The sequence below is a fragment of the Stenella coeruleoalba genome (genome assembly GCF_951394435.1).
Source record: "Stenella coeruleoalba genome assembly, chromosome: 9".
NCBI classification, from domain to species: domain Eukaryota; kingdom Metazoa; phylum Chordata; class Mammalia; order Artiodactyla; family Delphinidae; genus Stenella; species Stenella coeruleoalba.
In genome coordinates, this window is record NC_137155.1 from 84114330 (window position 1) to 84135261 (window position 20932).

At 33.0% G+C, this 20932-nt stretch overlaps 1 protein-coding gene across 5 annotated transcripts in view; it reads left to right on the top strand.

The window, feature by feature from the left end:
• MKLN1 (muskelin 1) overlaps window positions 1-20932 on the top strand; it is a 354266-nt gene that overhangs the window by 237840 nt on the left and 95494 nt on the right. For 4 of the 5 annotated variants that reach the window (XM_079932674.1, XM_079932676.1, XM_079932673.1 and 1 more), the window contains 4 exons: window positions 3133-3275; window positions 4557-4645; window positions 12948-13057; window positions 15734-15926. In XM_079932674.1, the coding sequence (XP_079788800.1) occupies window positions 3133-3275; window positions 4557-4645; window positions 12948-13057; window positions 15734-15926 (535 nt within the window). Of the gene's footprint in view, window positions 1-3132; window positions 3276-4556; window positions 4646-12947; window positions 13058-15730; window positions 15927-20932 lie in introns of those variants that run through there. The other variant, XM_079932677.1, reaches the window with a different exon arrangement.

Consider the following 20932-nt stretch of genomic DNA (forward strand, 5'->3'; position numbering starts at 1 on the left):
GTAATATTTCATTACATATATATACACACACACACGCATGCGCGCGCGCGCGCGCACACACACACACACACACACACACACACATCTTCTTTATCCATTCATCTGTCGATGGACATTGAGGTTGCTTCCATGTCTTGTCTATTGTAAATAGTGCTGCTGTGAACACTGAGGTGCATGTATCTTTTCAAATTATAGTTTTCTCCGAATGTATGCCCAGGAGTGGGATTTCTAGATCATATGGTAACTCTATTTTTATTTTTTGTAATGAACCACATACTGTTCTCTGTAGTGGCTGTACCAATTTACATTCCCACCAACATTCCTTTTTCTCCATACCCTCTCTAGCATTTATTATTTGTAGACTTTTTGATGTTGGCCATTCTGACTAGTGTGAGGTGATACCTCATTGCAGTTTTGATTTGCATTTCTCTAGTAATTAGAGATGTTGAGCATTTTTTCATGTGCCTGTTGGCCATCTGTATGTCTTCTTTGGAGAAATGTCTATTTAGATCTTCTGTGCAGTTTTTGGTTGGGTTGTTTGGTTTTTTTTATGTTGAGCTGTATGAGCTGTTTGGAAATTAACCCCTTGTTGGTCTCATTGTTTGTAAATACTTTTTCCCTTTCTGTAGATTGTCTTTTTGTTTTGTTTATGGTTTCCTTTGCTGTGCAAAGCTTTTACGTTTCATTAGGTCCCATTTGTTTATTTTTGTTTATATTTCCATTACTGTAGGAGATTGATCCAAAAAAGATACTGCTGTGATTTATGTCAAAGAGTGTGCTCCCTATGTTTTCTTTCAGGAGTTTTACAGTATCCGGTCTTAAATTTAGGTTCTTTTACATATAGCCGTCCAGTTTTCCCAGCACCACTTATTGAAGAGACTGTCTTTTTTCTCCATTGTATATTCTTGCCTCCTTTGCAGATTGACTGATTTTTAATCTAAGCTCTGCCATTTTTTAGCTGTATAACTGTAGTAAGTTATTTAGCCTTTCTAAGCCAGAATTTTTAAAATGAGGAAGAAGAGGATGATTATTGTTATTAAAATACTACTCCTGTTCCTCCTAGTCCTATTAAAACGAGATAATACACATAAAAATCTGAGTAATTTGTCAGACAAGGGAGTTAGTACTCACAAGATATTAATTATATCATCTTTTATGTTACTACCAGCTTCATTCTTTTATTTTATTGAGGTAAAATTCACATAGCATAAAACTGACCATTTTAAAGTGTACAATTAAGTGTCATTTAGTACATTCACAATGTTGTACAGCCATCACTTCTATCTAGTTATTTCATTACCCCATAAGAAAACCTGGTACCAATTAAGCAGTTTCTCCTTTCACCCTTAACCCAGCTCCTGGCAACCAGTAATCTGCTTTCTGCCTCTATGAATTTACCTGCTTTCTGCGTCTATGAATTTACTTGAATATTTTATGTAAATAGAGTCATAACAATATATGGACTTTTGCATTTGACCTCTTTCACTTAACATGTTTTTGAGGTTTATCTGTGTTGTAGCATGTATCAGTACTGCATTCTTTTTCATGGCTAAATAATATTTCATTGTGCAGACATACTCTCTTTTTGTTTGTCCTTTCATCAGTTGATGGACATTTGGGTTGTATATATCTTTTGGCCATTGTGAATAGTTCTGCTCGAAACATTCATGTACAGGTGTTTGTTTGAATACCTTTTTCATTTATTTTTATTATGTAACTAACTAGGAGTAGAACTTTTGGGTCATGTAGTAATTCTATGTTTAACTTTTTGAGGAACCACCAAACTGTGTTCCACATTGTCTGCACCATGTATAAGAGTTCTGGTTTCCTCACATCCTTGCCAACACTTGTTATTTTGTTTTTTTTTGGTTATAGCCATCCTAGTATGTGTGAAGTTATATTTCATTGTGGTTTTGATTTGCATTTTCCTGATGACTAATGATGTTGAACACCGTTTCATGTGCCTGATGGCCATTTGTTTATCTTCTTTGGAGAAAGGGCTATTGAGGTCCTTTGCCCATTTTTAAATTAGGTTGTCTGTCTTTTTCTTGTTGTACAAATTCCTTATATATTCTAGGTACTAAACCCTCATCAGATACATTTCTGCAAGTATTTTCTCCCACTCTGTAGGTTGTCTTTTCACTTTCTTGATAGTGTCCTTTGATGCACAAAACTTTAATTTTGATGAAGTCCAGTTTATTTTATATTTTGTTGCTTGTACTTTGGAGTCATATCTAAGAATCCATTGCCAAATCCAGAGTCATGAAGATATACCCCTATTTTCATCTTAAGAGTTTTATAGTTTTACCTCTTACTTTTATGTCTTAGGTTTGATTGTATTGGTTCGATTTTGGATCACTTTTGATACATTTTGAGTTAATTTTTGTGTATGGTACAAAGTGGGACCACCAACTTCATTCTGTTCTCCTTTATCATGAGTATTACCCATTATTATGAAGCATGAAGCCACTCCAACATGTAACATGAGTTGTTTCCTAAATAGCTTTTTCCTGATGTATTTGACAAGTAGTAGTTTCCTTCTTAATTTTTATTATTGAAGACAGCCTGCATAATGTAAAATGTGTTCCCTAATGAACTGACGCCATTTTATCCTGTGTATAATAGCAAAACTTGAGCTATATTAGATATATCTATGGTAGGTCTGAGTTTTTTAATTTATAAAATTGGCAGGGGTGAGTAGTAAATCTGTTTTTTTTTAGGTTTAAAATTTTACCACTGATTTTGAACATTGAATTTATTATTGAAGTGTAGTCAGTGAGAATATGTAATTGTTACTTTTGCATTCTAATTTTGTTTTATTTCATTATTCATAGTCTGTTATATCTTACTGAATGTCATTCCTTGATTAGAAGTTATCTCACTAGTCCTTTTTTCCCTCCTTCATCTATATTGTTGAGAATGATGTAGTTTCCTGGGAGAAAGTGGTGATGTTATGGTAGCTTGACTGTTGCATACTATCCTTTAGCATAAAAAATAAAAATAAAAAAATCTGCCAGTGTAGGATGAACATTATACGTTCTTGAGTTAACTGGCCAAAATTTTAACTATTCATGTTGTCTACCGATTTGTTTTAAATGGAGGAGGATATAATTTGGTTGTTCCTTTTTGTAGTACTTGATTCTGAAGCTTGAAAGGCCTGCTATAGTCCAGAATATCACGTTTGGAAAATATGAGAAAACTCATGTCTGCAATTTGAAGAAATTTAAAGTCTTTGGTGGAATGAATGAAGAAAACATGACAGAGCTATTGTCCAGGTGGGTTATGATTATGGGGAGGAAAGAGTTTCTAAACAATCTGCAGTCTTAGTTTAGTCTCTTTGTAGCTAAGTCTGCATGGTTTGTTTTTTCTTGCAAAGGAGAAAAGAGTATTTCTACTATTTTATTTCTAGTGCCTTATTTTAATATTGTGCTTTAGTTAGCTTTTTCCCACCAGATACTAATTAATATTGTTACCAAAGCAGAAAGAATAAAATTTGGGGGTATTTTTCTACTTCTTATTTTTCAATCTTATTTTTGAATTGTTAATGACTTCACATATACTTCTCAGCTATAATAAAAATCTTTGCTGTAATCCTTGATGTAAAAATATAGAATCTGTCCAGAACATTAAGATTGAGTGCCCTAATCTGGAAGTAATATTCTGGGAGTTTAGTATAAATTGGAAACTAAACAGAGTAAAAGTATGTGACTGCACCTACTGCAGTGCCTACCTCTTGGAAGGAGCTCAGTAAATTTGAGTTTTGACAACATAGATCACCAGGAATGAATGTTAATTTGCCCTTTAGATGATGAAAAATGGGATAGAAGGTGGAGTGGACAAATAAAGCCATGCAGTTTTAGAATATATTTGTGACATGGTGTGTCCCTTTAGCACAATATGTAAGTATGTATTACGCCTAGACTACGTTTGATTTAAGTCATGAAAGTATATCAGAATATAAGGCAACCTGACTTAGTGACTTTCCCATAAATACTTGAGTCAGCCCAAGTTGTTTAAGTAGAGAAGTGATACGGGTTTATTTTTATGTAGGATAAAGCGGATGCTATTAAACCAACAGAGTAAGGTTGTCTTTGAAAATTTATTCAGCTATAAAAGGAACATTGGCATCTTAGTCAGAATTTAATAACTTAATTCTTTGACAGATTCTAATATTTGGCTCTGTTTAAGTTGTAAGATATGAGTATGAATTGTTTTTAAATTTTCTTCTTACTGCTTGAATATTTTATATTGTATTTAGTTATACATTAGGGACACTAGGTATTGTCACACATTTTCATGTATTGTAGTCACATTCTTTAATTAACACAACATTTTTTCATTAGCCCTCATTTAATTAAGAGAATACAGTCTAGTGCAGTTGATGTGAATGTACAAGTTTTGTCCTATATTCTCATGTTCAACTACTTCGTTACATTGTCCCTGTCATATATTCTGAGCATTCGTTGACCTTAAAATCAGAGTATGATATTAATCTCTGTTTTAGTGCATTTACTAAATTATGAAATCAGATTTGATAACGTTATTTTTTTCCACAGTGGCTTAAAGAATGATTATAACAAAGAAACATTTACCTTGAAGCATAAAATTGATGAACAGATGTTTCCTTGTCGATTCATTAAAATAGGTAAGGTTTTCAGCATTCTGGAGTAGAAATAAATTCTTTATACCATCAGTCATCAAACTAAACTACAGCCTGTGGGCCAAATCCTGCAGGTTCCCTGTTTTTATTTTAAAATAAAATTTTATGGCAACACTGCCATGCCACTTGTTCACATAGTGTCTTTGTCTGCTTTTGCACTACATGGCAAAGTTGAGTAGTTGCAAGAGACCGCCTAGCCCACAAAGCCCAAAATGTTTACTATTTGGCTGAACCCCTACTTTATAAATCTGTAATTAAGTGACAGTTATTTCAAATGGAAACTTTTCTACTTTCTCATTTGAAAGTTTCTTAGAACCTTTTCTAAATACTTTCTCATTTTATGAGATATATGGATTTGATTGCCTTGATTGTTTTATGGAAGGTTTATCAGTTCTGAAGTTACATCGTTCTAAAACCAAATATTGCCGTATTCCTTAAGGCCATGTATTATGGTTATTTTCTATTCTTTTATATTTCATTTTTTGTCTGTGTGATAATGTTGGTCAAACTCATAAAACTAATTTCATAACCCATTAATAAGTTTCAAAGTAATGTTTGAAAAATGCTACCTAAGCATTTATTGTGTTTATTTAGCAAGTGTTTTTGGTTAAGAAAGTATGTGTAATGCCTCCTCAAAACTAGTGTTTTTAGGATTATTTTGTTTATCTATAAGATGGATTAGTTAGAAGGTAGGAAGGTTGAGGACTTGACTCTTTTAGTTTTCATCTATATTTCATACCTTTGAAAATATTATGTTAAAATTGAGATTAAGGTGAGTCATATCCCTTTAAGAATGATAATAAAGGCCAGAATCCCATGTTTTGATTTGGGAGAAAATTCCTCTTTTGGAAGGACCAGCTCCATAGTCATTGTTTCCCAGTCTATCAAGAGTTGGCCTGTTCATTTCATTGAGTCAAATAGTTCCATTAGACGAAAAGAATCTATAAAGACTACTTATAGAGGGGAAACTATTTTTAGAATCATCGGGCTGTTTGGTGTGTTACTTTCTTTTATAAATATAGTTTTTGTTGTTATAATTAATTGTAAATAAAAAACCTGTATCCTGTTTACCTATGAGAATTTAGGAACAAGCAGATTTTTAAGATAAATTCTTGATTGTTTCTTCTTTCATGCTAATGAGTAATTCTTTCCTCAGTATGCAGACCACCCATTTCTTATAGATTCTTGCATAGCTTGAACAATTCTATGATCTTACATTCCAAATGTAGAAGCAGCGAAAATATCTTACATTTTCATGTAGTAAATTTAGATTTTATAATTTTGAAGTACTTATTCAACCTCTAATTGCTTAGTCATGCAAAATGAAATGTTCTCTTTTTGGCTTTTTTTTTTCATTAGAACTGTGAATAAAAGTCTGCTTAAAGATTTTGAATAGTTTCTTCCCTTAAAAAATTTATAGGACAACAGAGGTCTCTTATGGATCAGTTAGACATTCAGATGCCTGTAAACAAGAAGTTGGACCTCTTTCCAGCCCTTTCTATCAGCCTTCTAGTTGTAGGGCATGATGATGTTTTTTACTTGACCCTGGTGGGTTAGTTTTATGGTATTCAGGCAAAATGTTAACTAGAGCTTTCCAAATAATTGAAGACACTTATTAACTCATTTGATATTTAGGGTATTAATATTTATATAACTTCATGTTTCTCACTTTTCTGTTAAAAAATATTAATAGTGGTCTGCATTGTTTTTGCTTTTCAACCTTTTCCCCACATTCTCTTGATAAGTTTTGTTTTTTTAAAATAATATAAGGAAAATGTGAAACTTAAAGCCTGTGTTAGGCTTTTTATAGTTTGATGTTTTTAAACTAGTTTTTTTAGTTTGATGTTTTCTTTAAAAATAATTTCGATAAAACACTTAAGTGATGTGTAGCTTTCTTTTGGTGGTGATTCACACAGATACTTGTTTACCTGGCTGGGATAAATTGTTGGAATTCTTCTTAAAAGAAAAAATGTTTTTGAATACTTCACATTTATGTTGTATAATGATATGTTTGAAAGATCTTGCTTTATTTAAAAAAAAAGTTTATTCTTAAACAACACAATTTCTAAATATAGTCAGCCTTCAGTTATTCATAGTAATGGAGGGGAACAGAAGCAAGGCTTAACTCAATGGCGGATAATCTCCAAATCATGCACTGACATCTAAATATGATAATTTGCATGTATAAAGAGTATAGCTTATTCATTAAATTTGGCTTAGACCCAATTTAAGTAAGTTTGTTTACAAATTAACAAGGAAAGTAAGCCTTCATTTTTACTGCATGGCAGGGGTTAGGTTTTTAAGATCTGTTGTGGATAATCCACAGTGCCAGCATAGCTGAACTGACCTTTAAGTAAATTTTACTTTCCTTTCTTAAGTTACCTTTTGTATAAAATGAGTATGATAATACTTTCTCTGTCTAATGATAGGATAGGTTGCTATATTGGACATTTTCTTGAGTTCTTTTGTAGTTTGTGGATGAGTGGTAGTCTTATAAATTTTAATTTAAGATCATATTTATGAAGGAAATATTTTCATTTTGAATGTCTCTTTTTTATATATTTATATTCATAGAGCTCTTGATTACATGTCTTTTTACATGTAGTATTTTAAGTACTATAGAAAAAGTACATACACAAATATAATTTGAACCATCATGTCATTTCAGCAATCATTATTTAGAACTTCTTACATGTTTTTATTGTTTTGCGTTTGTAAGTGCTTTCACATGTGGTATCTCATTTGAGCACTATACTGGAAGATAAAAATCTTTCCTTTTTTGGTTAAGGAAAATGAGAGTAGAAATCAAATGATGTGTCCCAGGGTACATAGCTAGTAAGTGATGGATCAAAGACATAGCATTTGGTATATGCTTTTGGATATGTGTTTGTATTGCTTTAAAGTAGTATAATAGATATTGTTTATGAAGCATCTGCCTAACACTCTGTGAAATAGGTATTATTACACTCACTTTACAGATGAGGAAACTGAAGTTTAGAGGTAAATTAAATGATTAGGCCAAGACCTTACAGGTAGTAGAACGTAGAGATGGTATACAAACTTAAGTCTGTCTTTTTACGAATGTTGAGTTCTTTTACTGTGTGATATATGTAAGTTTTGTTTCCTCAGGTAGATTGTAAAATCCTAGGGGATAGCAGCTGTCTTCAGACTCCTCAGATTTCAGAAGCAACAAGCAAACTGCTTGCCTCACTAGAGACATCGTATATATACTTTTTGAGTTTATTGTACAGAAATTTATAGGGATTAATCAATGGCTGTGTGAACTTAATGGAGGAAAAGTTACATCTTTATGGTGTCTAACCTCTAACAAATGTACTGAGCATTTCCTTCAATTATGAATATAGGCAATAACTCATAGTATTAGCAATACCTGTGACTTGTCACAGATAGAAGTTATAAATATTTCCCATCACATTACACCATGGCAAATATCATCATAACTTTGAAATTATGATAATTATTAGACCTGCCACTGGATCTTCTTATCTAATGTGTTAATAAAAAAGCATATATATTTCTATATCATAATTTTCTATCTTCATTATTTTTATGACTATATTTCAATACAGTTTGCTTACTCTATAATCTTATGTATTTTTCATTTTACATTTAAATCTGAGAGGGATTGGGTCACAGGGTTCACTGACTAGCCAAAGGGAGTTCACCACACAAAAAAGCCAAAGAGCCCATGCTGGAGTGAAATCTTTGATAGGGCTTAGTGTGGAAGTTGAGAGTTGGCCTTAGGAAGAAGCTTGGTTTTGAGTAAGGTTTGTAAGTAAAAAGAAAATTTAGTGAAGAAGGAGAGTTGTTGATTGGGAGGCCAGATTCAAGAGAGCAAGTTAAAGGTTTGGAAGGGAAAACCTCAGTTGGAGATTAGGTCAGATGACTGAAAACATAAAGTTGAATGGGATGAGAGTATTGGTTATAGATGACTAGAAAGGTTTATATCTTGATTCATAGCCAAGATAACAGTTATATCAGGAAATAAGAAGGTGATTTGAAGGCAGAAGGAGGTACTGATTCTTGGAAGGATTCTGGAGGAGTCCTGGTTTTTGGTAGAGGGATGACTTGGATTTCTATGAATTTTTTGGATTTTTGCAGCCTGGATGGGTGTGGGAGCTTCAGAGAAGCTTTGGCTGGATGAGTACCCTGTCTTCTGGGGGCGGGGGTAGGGGTGGGGCGGCGGGAAGGTGCCCTGATGGTGGCCTTCATGAGAGCATGTGGAAAGGTAACATTTTAAAATTATAGCTAGTGGGAACATGCTATAAATATAAAGCACAGGAAGCTCAGCTCAGTGCTCTGTGATGACCTAGATGGGTGGGATGGGGGACAGGGAGGGAGATGCAAGAGGGAGGGGATATAGGTATACATACAGTGTATTCATTGTACAGCAGAAACTAACACAACATTGTAAAGCAGTTATACTCCAATAAAAAAATAAAAAGGAAGAAAATTAATATAGTAATAAGAGCTAATAATAATAGCTAACATTTATTGAGCACTTACCATGTGCCAGCTACTGTGCTAAGTGCTTTGTGTACTTATTAATCTGTAAGTAGAATAGATGCAGTCTTTCAGAGTGGTTAATCTTAAATTTTAAAGATCTTCCAGAAGCTGATCTTAAAAGTACTAGCATCTTCTAAGAGCTGTTTAGCTGTCTAGACAGTAGCTTCCCAAGTGATAATACCAAAGCATATTGAATGTACCACATATATGTTTAATTGTGTTGAGATGTTGACCCCCACCAATCATACAGTCACCAAATCCTGCAGCCTAGTATGCTTGTGTACTAAATACCTTATCATTTTCTATGCATGCCATTTTATGGAAAACGTATGAGAGGCACTGATCCTGATCATGTCCTTGTCTGATTATCCCATTGGAAAAACTGGTGGTTGAATTCTTAGGATACAAACTCTTAGCCTTGGGATGTGTATTAGGAGTTGCTAATCTTTTTTTTTGAGGTGAGAGCAAAGGCATCTTTCATTACGGAGCGAAGAAGGTGTGCTTGGAGCTCCAATTCACATTTAGGTTTCTGATATATAATATGGAGTATGTCTAATATGCAGTATTAGTGTTGTTAATGCCATCAAAAATCATTGGTAAAATTTGAAATGGGTGTATATCATTCTGCTCATTCTGTATATATGCCTTCAGTCTGTTAAAAATTAACTATAGTCTTCATTCATCTAATATATGATCTTGTGAGATGACTGCCTACTTAACCTCCCTCCCACAATTGCTTCAAAGGAATTAATAAAAGAACGTTTTACTTTCTTGAATAGATATAGTAGGAAGATTTTTTTTCCTCCTAATTTTATTGAACTTGGACCTGGAACTTGAGAATGGACTTCAGATCACTAACTAATGTTATATGTCTCTGGTCACAGTTATAGACTGTGTTCTTGGGGCCTGGAGTTTCGAATCCTGTTTTATTCTGACTTTTATATTACTTAATGGTTATTGCAGTGATATAGTAGTACACTTTTTAAATGGTACTGCTACATGAAGAAATGAACACCAAAACAGTGATGATAATTCAGTATTCATTGGTATAAACCTTTTTGAAATTTGTGTTGTTTGCACATATAAACTGAAGGCCATGTTAAACATCCCGGGAGTCCTACATATATCCTAATGACTGGTTCCTGTTGCTTCTGTCTTGACTCACACAGCTTCCTTTAGAGGACAGAATAGAAAAGCATCTGACTTAGTACATCTTAGCTCTTCACTGAGTCTGATATGCTAGAAAAGAGCAGTGGACTTGGAAATAAGAAGACCTGATATCAGATATTGTGGATATTCTGTTTTGATACTTAATCAAAAATTGGCAAGTGTTAGTTTCTTAAAGGTAGTTGCATTACTCAGCCTGAACCATGTCAATGTTATATTAAAATCCATTGGCCTGTCTTGTACTTTGAATCAGTCTCTCATCCATGCATGGTTTTGTAAAATCATTCATTGGTCATTTAGAAAATGTGATTCCCTAAGTTATGCACATCTTTCAAATGTTGGAACATTTCATTATATAATATTTTTTTTAAAATCACAACGTTATTATCACCACCAATCTCATCAGAAAAGTACTGGGTAGTAGCTCAGTTCACAATGGTGAATACTAATTTTCCGAAATTCTAATTTTTCCTCAAAAGTTTGAATTTTATCCTTGGCAAGAAAACTGTCATTTGTTATCCTTGAAATGACAGGTAAACATCTGTCAAATACCCAAATCTAAATAATCATAGATTGTCAGTTTTTCTTTTAAGGGCTATTTCAGTGGTTATTTCAGCTCACAACTCAGCTTACACAGGTTCTTTTTCTTGAGACAGCCTTCATGCTTTGGTATGCAGCAAAAGTACTTTATGTGTACTTTCCATTGTATCACACAGAATATTAAAGTGATGTGTACTTAATGATAGGAATTTATTAAAATTTATTCTTACACATCATCAGAGACATTCTTAAATGAATTGTCTTTTTGTTTTTTAACTGCAGGTGTGTGATGGTAAGGAATACAGTTCAATTCATACTGTATTAAGAAATACTGGGACACTTTCATGCTACTTTTTGTGGCACTACCAAGATGCCAACAGTTTTATTCAGCATTGCCTTTGCACCATGAGTGCAAATGTCAGTACAGTTTAAAAAAAAAAGGCTATAAAGCCCTAGTCTTATTATGAAAAATAGTTTTGACCACATGGGACCTCCTAAAAGGGTTGTGGGGATCCCCAGGAGCCCATGGATCACAGGTTAAAAACCTCTACTCTGTCCTGTCAGTGCTGGTATGAAATGTTATCTTCATCCTATGTTAAATTCCTCTGGATCCTTGAGAGATTTTTGGATACACTCTTCTGCTCCAGTGATTTTACTTCGTTTTCCTTTGCTAATATCAAACTTACAATTACTGTATCTTTTAGTATGTTTATTTTCTTATTATTTGTATTATTTTAGATATTTTGTGTTACTGATTTTTTTCAGATCAGCTTGTCTGGTTACATGTCAAGAAAAAAGTTGGATATATACCATTAGGATTATGAGACTACATTAAATTTATAATTAATTTGAGGGGCATTAATATGTTTACAATTGAGTTTTCCCATCTAGGAACATATTAAGTAAAATTTTTATGTTTTAAAATTTTATTTTCTTGCATATTTTAAACTTTATTCTAAGATATTTTAAGCTTTTTTTGCTATTACAAAGGAGACTTTTCATTACATTTTCTAGTTGGGTTTTCTAGATACAGGGAAAGTTGATTTTCATGTTTACCTTGCATACAAACTTTAAAAGTTTTTCAGTTAAATCTCTTGAATCTTTTAGATAGATAAGCTATACCATCTTCAAGTGATAATATTTTTTCTTAATTTGCAAATTTTTTTCCTGATTGCATTAGCTAAGATCTCCCACATAGCGTTGAGTAGTACAGATATTGGGCCTCTTTGTCTTGTTCCTGACTTGAGTGTGAGTACTTAATGTTTCTCCATTAGTTTTGGTTTTGGTTTTTTGGGTTTTTTTGAGGTTTTTGATACTTAAAAAAAAATCTAGGTAACAAAGTTTTCTTTTGCCTTCTATTCCTTATATATTGAGGTGTTTTTTTTTTTAAGTAAATTTTATTAGTTTGCTCTTAGCATCTGTTGAAGTAATCAGATGTGTTTCTCTTTTACTTTGTTAACATAGTGAATTACATTAATGTTGCTCCTGTTGAACCAACCTTCCATTCCTGGAATGAACTCTATTTAGTTACAGTGAAAATCTGGTAGAATTTTTTTTCAGCCTTTTAAAAAATTTATTATTTTTTAAAATTTTGAATATATACTCATAGCTGAGATTGTCCTTAAAACCTTTCTCTTCCGGTTTTGTTTTCCAGGTTATGCCACTTTGATAAGTAATTGAACTTTCAGTCTCTTTCTGTGCTGTGATACAGTTTAAATTATATAGTAATTATTTGTTTCCTGTGGTTTGGTAAAATTCACCTGCTAAATCATCTAACCCTGGTCCTGTTTTTTGGGGGATAGATAAATGACCACTTTGAGTTTATCTTCAGTGTCTTTATAATTAAAGCAACCTCATGATGGCATGGATCATAGGTTTCTTTTTGCTACTGTGGCCCCAGCACCCAATAGTGCAGTGCTGGGGATATAGAAAGTATTCAGTAAATTTGTTGAATGAATCCTAATAAGTTTGAATAGTGATTTTACTTTGCTGAAGTTTTATTTGAACTATGTTAATTTTTTTTTCTTTTTCTTTCTTATTTTTCTCCTCAAAGTTCCACTCTTATCGTGGGGACCCAGCTTTAACTTTAGCATCTGGTATGTTGAACTTAGTGGCATTGATGATCCCGATGTAGTACAACCCTGTCTCAACTGGTATAGTAAGGTAGGACTGTATTTTAAAATCCTGATTTCATGCTTCAAGTGCCTATAATAAAGAGAGAATTGTGTCACTCTCTTCTCTTAATTGAGAATAATTTAAAATATTGAGAATAGTAATAATAGTTATAAAGATTAATCAACATTTATTAAGCATTTACGTTTTGCCAGGTTCTAAGCTTCTTTATCACTTATTTACTCATTGCCACTCTATGAAATAGGTACAGTTATTATCCATATTTTACGGGTGATGAAGTGAAACACAGGTGAAGTATTTTGCCTAAGGCCACACAGTTGTAAAGTGCTCAGGGCAGTATATCAACTCAGTCTGGCACCAGAGTCTGCTATTACATTATTATACCCATCTGTCTCTGAATTTTGTTTTTAACCTATATTGATAGAAACATTTAAACATAGTTTTTAGTGGGGTAGTTTTGGTTCCAGATTGCTTATATTATATATTCCTCCATTGTGTTTGTGTTGAGTAAAATAGGAATATTTACTTTTCCTTTTAAATAAAATTTCAAATAGTTTCTATAAATATTATGATCTTATTCTTATAAGGAGTATAAAGGTGATATTTAATAATTTTATTCATAGGTCATTTTATACAATAAATGCAGCCTGAAAAATGTGAATTTAAATGATTAAGTAATAGGTCTTTGATTTTTTGAACACCTTTAATGCTTCACCTTTGTTTCTGATGTATATCTATTTGACTCTTTTGGCTATGTTTTTGTGGGGGAGGACTATTTCTTGTTAGGGGAATGATAAAGCTTTAGTCTAATCACTATTTCCTGATATCTTTATTTGCAGATAGGGCTGAATTGTCAACTCATAGGCGATTGGGAAGCAATATAGGTTCTTCCTAAGGTTTTTTTTATATAGAATTTCAGCCCTTTTCTGGTCAGCTTAATTGAGGAACTTTCTGTTTGATTTATTTTTGGCATTCGGTTATATTCAATTTAAAATAGATGCTGGCTTTTTGTATTTTCTGTATGTTTTTTATATATTCTTGGATTACCTGTAATATTGTAAATTCTTTCAAGGTAGAGATGATATTTTTAAACATTAAAAATCACCTTTACAGTGTTATACACATAATAGTGCTTAGTATATACTTATAATCTTCTAAATTCTGTTGGTTCTTCTTAAAAAAATAATGAGTAAGCTTTTCTGATACTTAAAATTTTTTTTTTCTCTTTAGTCTATGATGTGTACATGTGTCTTCTTTAATATACTCACAAATCTCTTGATATTGTAGGAAGCTGCAAATTTCACCTTTTTTCCCCAACACTGTGGACAGATTATATTTGAGAACTTAAAATTGTTCAGTCATTGACTTGTCAAGTTCTCTCTACTTATTGTGAACCTCTAGAAATTAAAGTCTTCACCCTCTTTGAATTTCAATCCTTTTTCAAAGCATTATAATTTTGTTTCATAAATCCTCTCCTACTGTGTATCTGTATGCAGCCTGATAGAAAATTTAAAATGTGGATGTGATTCATACTCCTAAAGTCAGCATGATAAAAAGGTATTATTGTTTAATATGGTTCCAGATAGTTAGGATAAATCTTTATTCAGAGGCTAAGCATAAGAAACTATTAATGTGAAGTTAGTTTGGATATAGAATCATTCTTTTGTTATTTGATGAAGGAAAATATTAGTTAACTAGAGTGTTTAAGGAAAAATGTTTTGATCACCTTTTATTAATAAAAAATCAGAGACTATAAAGTGATTAGTGTTTCAAGTCTTGTAAATTTTCCTGCCTATTAAAGAGTAAGGCTTACAAGTAAATTGTATTTTTGCTTGGTTATTATGCACTGCTTCTGTGTCATCAGTTTAGTTTATTAATTCTTATTTAGGAAATTATAGAAATAACATATTCTTGAATTAAATTTTCTTTTAAATTCTTTATATGAGCTTGTTTTTTGGCATTCTTTGGCATCCTTTTCTGGGGGAGATTTAGTAAATTGAATATTTCTTTTGGGATTGTAATTAATTGAGATTTTTACTTTATAGCTCTTTAATCGATGAGGTAGCCCAGGTTTAGAAAAAAAATTATAAAACTTTAAATAGTCTCTTTCTGATGATTTTGAATCATAAAACCTGTTTGTGAATTTGAAATTCATGAACATTTGATAATATTTGTCATTCAAGTAATAACTTATTACTAAGAACCAAGAACAAAGAGCATAAACATTTATGTATATTATTTAATGGTTTCTGTGCATTCGGTACCAACATTGTTATCTGATTAGTAAAAGCCTTGGAAGTTATCATTTTTACCATCTTAAGTAAGCTTTGATAAATAGTTTTTCTGGTTCTTTTCTTGAAAGTTCAGGCTCTAGAACTAGGCCTGGTTTCATCTTTTAATATCTTTTATCTTCATGAAGTATATGCCTGATATATCGTATACGTTCATCTCTTTAATATCTTTCTGCTATATACTTTGTGACCTTTGGTGAGTTATTACAATTGACTAAGCTTCAGTTTTGCCATTTAATAGTGGATATAATAATGATACTAATGAATAGGGTTAGTACAGTGCTTAGTTATGCTTAGTATACTTAGTTAATGCTTAGTAAATGCTCACTTTACGTTAGTAATTATCACTTATTGTTTCCTACAGTAATAACTAACCAAATCTCTTCTTTTCATACCTTCTCTTGTGTTCCAGTAGTACCGTGAACAGGAAGCTATTCGCCTTTGCCTAAAACACTTCAGACAACATAACTATACAGAGGCCTTTGAATCACTGCAAAAGAAAACCAAGATTGCCCTGGAACATCCCATGTTAACAGATCTGCACGATAAATTGGTACTGAAGGGTGATTTTGATGCTTGTGAAGAATTGATTGAAAAAGCTGTAAATGGTATGTCATAAACATGTAAACTTAGATTGGTTATTAGGGTGATTTTAAGTATATACAAGAAGCAGGTGTTTTAAAAGAATATAGGTTTATGCCAGTTCTTAGTTTCTTTCTTTCTTTTTTCCCCCCCATCTCTTTAAAGTTAAAGTTGTTAGCTCTTTGAATTAAGGACTTATTTTATGTAAGACAGGTCCATCATGTAATAATGAGACTTGAAAAATAAGAAAGTAACATACTTGAACTCACATACCTAAATTTAAGTTGTCATCTTGGAAAACCATGCACTTATAAATGCTAACATTGATTAATACTGAACCACTTAGAAAAAGTCTTTTAATGTTACCTTCAGTATCAGTGACCTATTCCTTTACATATTTTTGTTGGTAGCAGATTGTCATTTTTTTTAATAGTGTAATTTGAGGGTGAGGAGTGCTTGGATAAGTCAAAAAATTTTATTATTATACAGTTAATAATGAATGAGGAGATTTGTATTGGAAACATCGTCTGTGTGATGTGGATGCTACATAATTGCTGATTTTCTTGGGTAGCCTGTATTCTGGCTCTGAAAGAAATGTGAATATTGGAACATAATATAATCTCCCAAAGTAATTGTTTTGGAGGATGACACCAATTGAATATTTAAGGTCTGGTATGTTTTGTTATTTAAAATAAGGAACTCTGTTGTTGCTGTATAGAGTAGCATCCTTTAAAAAAAACCTACACTTTCATAGTAACAAAGAACAGAGTAGGTGCTGTGGTATAATAAAAAGTAAATATTTGGTCTTTTCTCTTTCCTGGCACACAGCTCCTAAAACCCTTGGGATCTGCGGGGTGTTGAGTGTCTTTTGTATGCTGAGATGACTGGTGGCTGGAGTCCCTAGATAGCTTCAGATCTCCAGAAAGATCAAACCATGTGATTAGAGGGCTGAAACTTTCAACCCCACCCCTGACCTCTGGGGAGAGGAGCAGGGTCAGAGATGGTGTTCAGTCACTAAAAAAGCCCTAGAGCTTGACACACACACACACACAGACGCACACACCCCTGTACCTTACACACACACACACACACACACAGACGCACACACCCCTGTACCTTACACACACACACACACACACACACACACACACACACACACACACACACACACACACACACACACACACACACACACACACACACACACACACACACACACACACACCCTGTACCTTGCCCTACATCTTTCTTCCATTTGGCTGTTTCAGACTTGTATTCTTTATAATAGACCAGTGATAGTAAGTAAAGTGCTTTCCTGAAATCTGTGGTTACTCTAGCATTATTGAACCTGAGTGGGGGTTGTAGGAACTCCCAATTTATAGCTGGTAAGTCAGAAGTACCAGTGGCTTGGGATTTGCGATTGGCATCTGAAGTGGGAATAGTCTTGTGGAACTGAGCCCTTTAACTTGTGAGATCTGACACTGACTCCAGGTAGATAGTGTCAGAATTGAATTGATTCTCGGTTGGATACCAAGTTGGAGTCAGAGAATTGGAGAAATGGTTGGTGTAAGGAGAATACCCACACATTTGGAGTAAGAAGCATTGTGAGTGAAAACAGCTTAATGCTGAATTATGAAACTTGTGGAATGATACAAAGTTGTATAGAAATTCTATTCTTTTTACGGAAAGAAATAAAGAATAATAGACTTATTCAGTGCTCTGTTTTCGTATATTTTAGTCTTATCACTATCATTTATTATTATTAGTTACTCATTTATCAGATATTGGTTATATTTTACAGCTAAACAGAACCAGTACTGCCTTCTTTGAGTTTATAAATTTAAAGTTAACTCAAAATGAATTGCTTGCAGCTCCATTGTGTTATAACAAACCTGCCTCTCAGCCTTGTATATTGTTACTGTTTATTTAATTGATGATGATACTTGCAAATAAATGATTACTACGTTTGAAATAGAATATACTTTGGAGTATACCGAAATGGAACATATATAATAATCTCTTACCAAACCATCAAAATACCACTAATGAAACTATGTGTGTGTGCGCGTGTGTGTGTGTGTGTGTGTGTGTGTGTGTGTGTATGCCATTTCTGAGAATGAATTCTGTATTTTTTAACTATAGGATGAAGAAGGCACAAGTAATTTTATGGTTTTTTTGTTTTGTTTTAAATCTTTAAGGCATTTAATATTTTGTTAAGGTAAAGTAAACAACAGAACCACCAGCAATTTTGTGTAATTAGTTAGCTAAAAACAGGTTTTAAAATTGTCTCTTTAGCAATATACTCATTTACGAGAAGCTGTTAACATCATGTGCAACTCTGCTACTGCAGAGACTTAACTTATCCTTCTGACTCTAGGAAGAAACCAAGTTTAGGAAAATTGATAGTAACTATTCTTGAGACTTAACAGCCAAGTCATACTTTTTATACTCCTCACTGGCTTGGAACAGTGTTTAGTTAATAAACATTCCTTCCAGGGTTGTTCAGTTTACTGCTGACTGCACTGATGATGATTTGTTGGACAAATAAGGAAGTAAACACTGCAAAGTTTTTTGGCTTCTGCTCTGTTAAAAACATAGAAGAGAAGGGTAAGAAGTTCCTGCCTGGTAAATAAGAAAGTCTAGGGAATCAGAAGCATCTTTCAAATTTCTTACAGTGGAGGAAACAAAAGCTACTTTTAGTGTATTTGGTATATTAGTATGCTCTTCTTCAAGTATGGTCTATATTTTAAGAAAGTGTTGGGCTGTATTTATTTCTCTAATAGACTTCCTATTTGCCTAGAAACATCCCTACATTTACGTTTAATTTCATTAGAGGTGATGCCTGAACCAATCATTGCTACTTCCTCTTTGACAATGCCAGGGAAAAACGGTAGAATCCAATGATGATAGGCAAAAGTAATCACCCAGGAACAGAAAATACTTAAAGAAAACCTCCCTTTGCAGTGTTTATCTTATTTGTTAATGAAATAAAAGTTTGCTTTTGTGAGACAAGGGGGAGATAAAGTTTAAAGTTTAATAAAGCAGTCCTAAAGTTTAAACTTGAGGTCTTTATCTCTCTCCCTCCCTTCTTCCCTCTTCCCCTCCTCCTTTCTTTTTTCTCTACTCCACCCCACACTCCTGCCCACCCATACCCCACCCTGTATCTCTCCCTTCCCATACCTTGGTTTATGCCATAGTTGTTAATTATATGGTAGGCCTGTTTCCCTCTCCTTAGAATTTTTTTGAGATCTCAAATCTTGTTGGAGTTACTTTTGTGGCAAGGTTTTTAACTACAAATTTAGTATTGTTAATAGATATCGGGCTATTTATTGAGGGAATATTGGTAGTTTGTGTCTTTTGAGGAATATGCCCATTTCATCTAAATTGATGAATTTACTGGCATAAAGTTGTTTATATTCCATTATTGTCCTTTATGTCATATCATGTTCTTGATATTGGTAATTTTTGTCTTTCATTTCTTGGTAGTCTGGCTAGAGATCTATCAGTTTTATTTTAAGAAAACAGCTCTTGGTTTCTTTGTTTTATCTTTTCTCTCTATTTCATTGATTTCTGTATCTTTATTATTTCCTTTTTTCCACATACTTTGATTTTAATTTGCTCTTCTTTTCCTAGTTTCTTAATATGAAAGCTGAAGCCATTAGAGATTCTTCTTTTCTAATGTAAGCATTTGGTGTTAAGAATTTCCCTTAAGCACTGCTTTAGTTGTATCTCACAAATTTTGCTATGTTGTTTTCATTTTCATTCAGTTTAAAATACAGTTGACCCTTAAACAGCGTGGGGGTTAGGGGCGCCAGCTCTCCCTCCCCTGTCCTACCGCTTGCACAGTTGAAAATCCACGTGTAACTGATTCCCCCAGAACTTAACTACTAGTAGCCTACTGTTGACTGGAAGCCTTACCGATAACATGAATAGTCAATTAACACATATTTTATATGTTACATATATGTACTGTATTCCGACAATAAAATAAACTAGAGTAAAGAAAATGTTATTAAGAAAATCATAAGGAAGAGAAAACATTTACAGTGTGTACTATGTTTATTAATATCGTAAGTTTACATTATCTGTTTACAAGATAAATTGTCAGTACCTGTGTCAATATTGTCTTAGTGATACAAAACACTGTACGTATTATATGTATTACTAACACTAGACATCAAAGATGAAAGTTAATGTGGAAAAAGAAATTCATATTTGTTTACAGGTCTAACAATTCATGCATTGGTAATGAAGCAGCAGCAATATGATTGCTTTACAGTAGTCTAGTGTAATTGATACAATCGCTTCACAATAGCTTAGTCTTTATGCTAATGAATGAATTGTTATAAAATTTTTATGGCATACAGTTTTAGTCGTATTTATAATACAGTATTGGAAACATTGTTATATTTTCTAAAAACTATTTACCTCTGATGATAGGCTGATAGTTTCTCCAGTTGAGAGAGGGTGGGAGGGGGGCATACTGTACAGTAATGTAATTCTTTGAAAGCAAAGTTATAAAACAGTAGGAAAACCAACACATTATTAATTTTATATTAAATAGCACTCACCTTATGCCTGTATAAATATGGATAGAGTAGTACCTACGTATTTTATGCATTCATGACTTACCTCACCTTTTCTTAATTTTCTTGACATTTCTAGGCTGTGTGGTTCATCTGCGAGTTTTTTCAAACTGTTGAAAATCTCCAAAAAAATTTCTAATATATTTATTGGAAAAAACATCCACATATAGGTGGACATGTGCGGTTCCAACCTGTCTTGTTCAAGGGTCAGCTGTACTTAGGCATAATGACACATTTTTCTTTCCAACCCTGATAACTTTTTCCCCCTTGTGTTTAATCTCTGCCAGGATCTTTAGAAAAAGATTGCCATGGCATAATTATAGTGGATAACCCTGTGTAGTTCATGATCCCAGAAGAAATGCTTTTTACATTTCATTGTTAAATATATTTTTGATCTGGGGTTTTTGGAGATTCTGTATCAGATTCCAAGATTCCTAAGAGTTTGT